Source organism: Protobothrops mucrosquamatus, unplaced genomic scaffold (genome assembly GCF_001527695.2).
Source record: "Protobothrops mucrosquamatus isolate PMUCROS unplaced genomic scaffold, P.Mucros_1.0 scaffold4427, whole genome shotgun sequence".
In the NCBI taxonomy this organism is placed as follows: domain Eukaryota; kingdom Metazoa; phylum Chordata; class Lepidosauria; order Squamata; family Viperidae; genus Protobothrops; species Protobothrops mucrosquamatus.
In genome coordinates, this window is record NW_015390339.1 from 29,084 (window position 1) to 31,836 (window position 2,753).

The 2,753-nt window shown below is 60.1% G+C and overlaps 1 protein-coding gene across 1 annotated transcript in view; it reads left to right on the plus strand.

Moving 5' to 3' along the window:
- Window positions 1–511: 511 nt before the first annotated feature.
- LOC107299005 (nuclear fragile X mental retardation-interacting protein 2-like) overlaps window positions 512–2,753 on the plus strand; it is a gene marked incomplete at its 5' end in the record, with an annotated part of 12,893 nt that continues 10,651 nt past the window's right edge. Inside the window, one exon of the mRNA XM_015828368.2 lies at window positions 512–2,251. Coding sequence (XP_015683854.2) covers window positions 512–2,251 — 1,740 coding nt within the window. The remainder of the gene's footprint in view (window positions 2,252–2,753) is intronic.

The following is a 2,753-nucleotide window of genomic DNA, read 5'->3' on the forward strand; positions in this document are numbered from 1 at the left end:
TGGCCCTTTGATGACTTGTGGACTTCAACTCCCAGAATTCCTCAGCCAGGATGCTTTAAGACGGGGGTCTTCCAACTTGGCCCTTTGATGACTTGGGGACTTCAACTCCCAGAATTCCTCAGCCAGGAGGCTTTAAGACAGGGGTCTTCCAACTTGGCCCTTTGATGACTTGGGGACTTCAACTCCCAGAATTCCTCAGCCAGGAGGCTTTAAGACAGGGGTCTTCCAACTTGGCCCTTTGATGACTTGGGGACTTCAACTCCCAGAATTCCTCAGCCAGTGTGCCTAGCTGAGGAATTCTGGGAGTTGAAGTCCACAAGTCATCAAAGGGCCAAGTTGGAAGACCCCTGAAATAAGCTGGCTGGGGAATTCTGGGAGTTGAAGTCCACAAGTCATCAAAGGGCCAAGTTGGAAGACCCCTGCCTTAAGCCTTTGCGGCGTGTCTTGGGGTCTTACAAATGCCACCTTCGAGCTTGCAGGCCTCTAATCTTCCGCTCTTCTCTTTCTGCAGAGTATGGCGAGGTCAACGGGACCGTCGGCGACCGAGACCCCTTCCTGACATCTCCCGGTGCCAGCGACTTGCCGGGTCCCGTTTCCGTGGTCTCCAACGGCAGCCAGCCCGGCAGAGAGCTTAGCCTTGCTCTCAAGCAGACAGTGAAAGGTGGGATGTTCGTTAAAGCTGGCCTAAAGACCAAGACCTTCACCCTGAAGAACAGCCTGGACAGGAAGAACGAGCAATGCAACGAGAGCGCAGGCCGAGAGGGTCACCCTTGGGACAAAGCCAAGATGCACCCCAACGTCCCCAACGGCATCCTGCCCGACGGCTCTGAGTACATCACCAACGGCTGCGCCAGCAAAGGGGCCGACAACGACGGCAGCGGCTCAGAGAGCGGCTACACCACGCCCAAGAAGCGGAAAGGACGGCGCAACAGCGTCAAGGGCTGCGAGAACTTGAGTCTGGGGCAGGAGAACATCGTGCCGGGCAGCCCGGTCCCGGCCTTGAAGCTGGAGCCGGAGCCTTTCAGGGCCGACAGCGGCGGGGGGGACCCGAAGGCCGGCCCTCCTCGGCTGGACGGCCTGAAGCCCGCGTGGAAGTGTGAGCAGCCCCCGGGGGGCCTGGGGGTGGGCCGCGGGAAGCCAGTCGGCGTTGGGGACATGCTTCGGAAGGCCGCGGAGGCCAAAGTCGGACCGGCCGGCAAAAAGTTTGAGGAGCGTGCCAAGGGGAAGCACGTCTCGTCCTCGAAGGAAGATTCCTGGACCCTGTTTAAGCCGCCCCCGGTTTTCCCCGTGGACAACAGCAGCGCCAAGATCGTTCCCAAGATCAGTTACGCAAGCAAAGTGAAAGAGAACCTCAACAAGGCGGCTCCTTCCCTCTCCTCCTCCTCCTCTTCCTCCTCCTCCTCCTCCTCCTTGTGTTCCTCTTCCGCAGGGGAGGTCCCGGCCCAGCCCTCCACCCGCCTCCCCCAGGTCCCCATGTCCGCCATGAAGTCCGTTACATCGGCCAGCTTCTCCAACGGGCCCCTCTTGGCAGGGGCTGACCGCGGGGGCTGTCCGGCCGGGGTCCAGGCCCTGCTGGTGCCGGCTGCAAGTACTGTCCTTTCGGCCTCTTCCAAGCTGGCCTGCCAGGACGCCGGTCCCTCCATGGTCGCCAACGAGCAGCCCAAGTCGAGTCTGTTCATCTACCCCTCCAATATGCACGGCCTGTTCAGCGTGGCCGAGTCTCCGTTCCTGGCCACGCAGCAAAACTTGGGCGATATCTTCCAGAACCAGTGGGGGTTATCGTTTATAAACGAGCCCAGCACGGGCCCGGAGACTTCTTCGGCCAGGAAGCCGACGGACACCAAGGGGGCCGAGGTGACCTTCCAGGGCTCCTGCCCCGCCACGTTGGTTCCTCGCGGGGCCGAGACGCCTCCCGCCGGACCCGAACCGCCGGCCTTCCCCAAGGCCTACGAGCTGGCCAAACGGACTAGTCCCCAGCTGTTGGGCGGCCTCTTAAAGCTGGGGGCCGCTGGGGAGGAGAGCCAGCTGCTGTTGGAGCCCCAGCTGCCGGGGGGCCTGCCCCAGGCTGAGCTGGGGGGGGCGGGGGCCTTTGTGTTCCTCGCCAAGGACTACCACGTAGAAAGTTGCTTGCCTTCGCCTACGAACACTTTGTTAGCCTCCACCAAAGAGCCGAGCCCCCCCAGCGGTTTGGAAAGAAAAGCCAGCTGGGGGGAGTTTGACCTGCGGGCAGCTGTTCTATATCACATCCAAGGTAACGACTCCGCTCCCCATCAGCCCCAGCCATTCTAGAGAGCTGCCGTCCAGCTTAGGGTTGAAGGAGGGGCTTGGGCCTTGCCTCCTCCAGGGCTGGTGTTTGGCCTCCCTGGGGTCCAGGAGCCCGAGAGGGGCCCAGTCATACAGCTAATCCTCACTTTAAGACCACAATGGAGCCCGGAATTTCAGTTGCTAAGCGAGACGGCTGTTAAATGAGTTTGGCCCCATTTTACAGATGTTCTTGCCACAGGCGTCGTTAAGTGAATCATTGCGTCTGTTAAGTTGATCACACGGTTGTTATGCGGATCTTGTTTGTCAGGAGGTCGCAAAAGGGGATCGCGTAACCCTCCCCAGGACGCTGCGACAGTCATAAATATGAGCCAAGGTTGCCAAGCGTCCCAATTTTGATCACGTGACCCTGGGACACCGCAACCGTCAAGTGTGAGTCGGTTGCCAAGTGTGTGAATTTTGATCACGTATCCCTGTGGAAAGTGCAACGG